Below are 1,239 nucleotides of genomic sequence, written 5' to 3'. Positions count from 1 at the left end.
AACGTCCCTCTTAGTTCTTAAGTTCTATATGTCACAGTCTAGAAAAATGTACAACTCATGAATATTACTTAACCTCTCTTGGTGTATTTTTTTCAAGATCCGCTGGATAATTCTGTAACTTGTGAATGCACGCCAGAGGAAACAGATTCTTCAGACAACAGCCTACACCCAGAATTCGCAAAAGTAATAAAGTTGACATTGTACTTGCAGATAAACTTGAAGTACTTATTATAATAGTTATTGCTTTTATAGAAAAGATGAAAATAATTTTTTTAAGATTTAGACTAAGAAACTAATTCAGAACTTTCCATTAACTTATGTGCTTTACTTAACATGCACACAGTGCTCAGAAATAAAAGCATGTTTTTACGAGATTTTCCAAGTGTTAACAGATAGTATTAAAATACTGAGGGCTACTTCTGGGCCACGTGGATGTGTCTGGGGCTGTACGTGGATATTTAGACACCAAAGACTAACACAGTTTTCTCTGCAGTACCTCGCAGAAACTGAAGATACTGTAAAAACAACTCGAAACATGGAGAGGCTGAATCTCTTCTCGCTGGATCCAGACATAGATGTAAGGCAGAATATGAACTTGATCCCTACAATTGGGGGTTATAAGTTAGAATGTCTTTTTTTTTTTAATGACAGGTGTTTGGTGACTAAAACTTTGCAATTTTTTTTAGACCTTGAAACTTCAAAAAAAGGATCTTTTAGAATCTGACTTTGTGATCAAACCATTTGAAGAAAAAGCCGCCAAGAGAATCATGATCATTTGTAAAGCCCTCAACTTAAATCTTCAGGGATGTGTTACAGAGAATGAAAATGATCCAGTAACAAATGTAAGTTTCTGTTCTATGACGTCATTTTCCAGTGGGCCAAGATCCTACCACCCTTGTCAAAATCTTTTCTATTTCTGCTAATTCCAGGCACTGATTCCACACCATCTAGTGCACTAGGGAATATGATTCACAGCATGTTTTCACGTTGCAAGAGTATACAAGTTGTAAAGTAGAATTGTCAATATACTACTATACTGCCATAAGATTTTCCTTTTAATTTAAAGAAGAAGCATCAAAGGGACTCTGTTCTGAGATTCTTTCCATGAAATCAGCATGGTGGTTCAGAATTTCCTAAGGTATTGTTTGTATCCTCTTAGTGGTACTCAAGATGGCTTTTAAGCTGAAATTTTTATTTTAATATTTGTATATTTTTTCATGATTATTAGAGAAAAATCAA

At 34.5% G+C, this 1,239-nt stretch overlaps 1 protein-coding gene across 1 annotated transcript in view; it reads left to right on the top strand.

Annotated features, from left to right (window-relative positions):
* The window catches only part of DOCK10 (dedicator of cytokinesis 10), a 347,252-nt gene that overhangs the window by 193,733 nt on the left and 152,280 nt on the right, over window positions 1–1,239 (top strand). Inside the window, 3 exon segments of the mRNA XM_012642470.1 lie at window positions 98–183; window positions 494–577; window positions 687–842. Of these exon segments, the coding sequence (XP_012497924.1) occupies window positions 98–183; window positions 494–577; window positions 687–842 (326 nt within the window).

Source organism: Propithecus coquereli, unplaced genomic scaffold (genome assembly GCF_000956105.1).
Source record: "Propithecus coquereli isolate 6110/MARCELLA unplaced genomic scaffold, Pcoq_1.0 Scaffold18, whole genome shotgun sequence".
Taxonomy (NCBI): Eukaryota; Metazoa; Chordata; class Mammalia; order Primates; family Indriidae; genus Propithecus; species Propithecus coquereli.
Note: the sequence above shows the minus strand (reverse complement) of the source record. Positions and strands in the feature narration are given on the sequence as shown.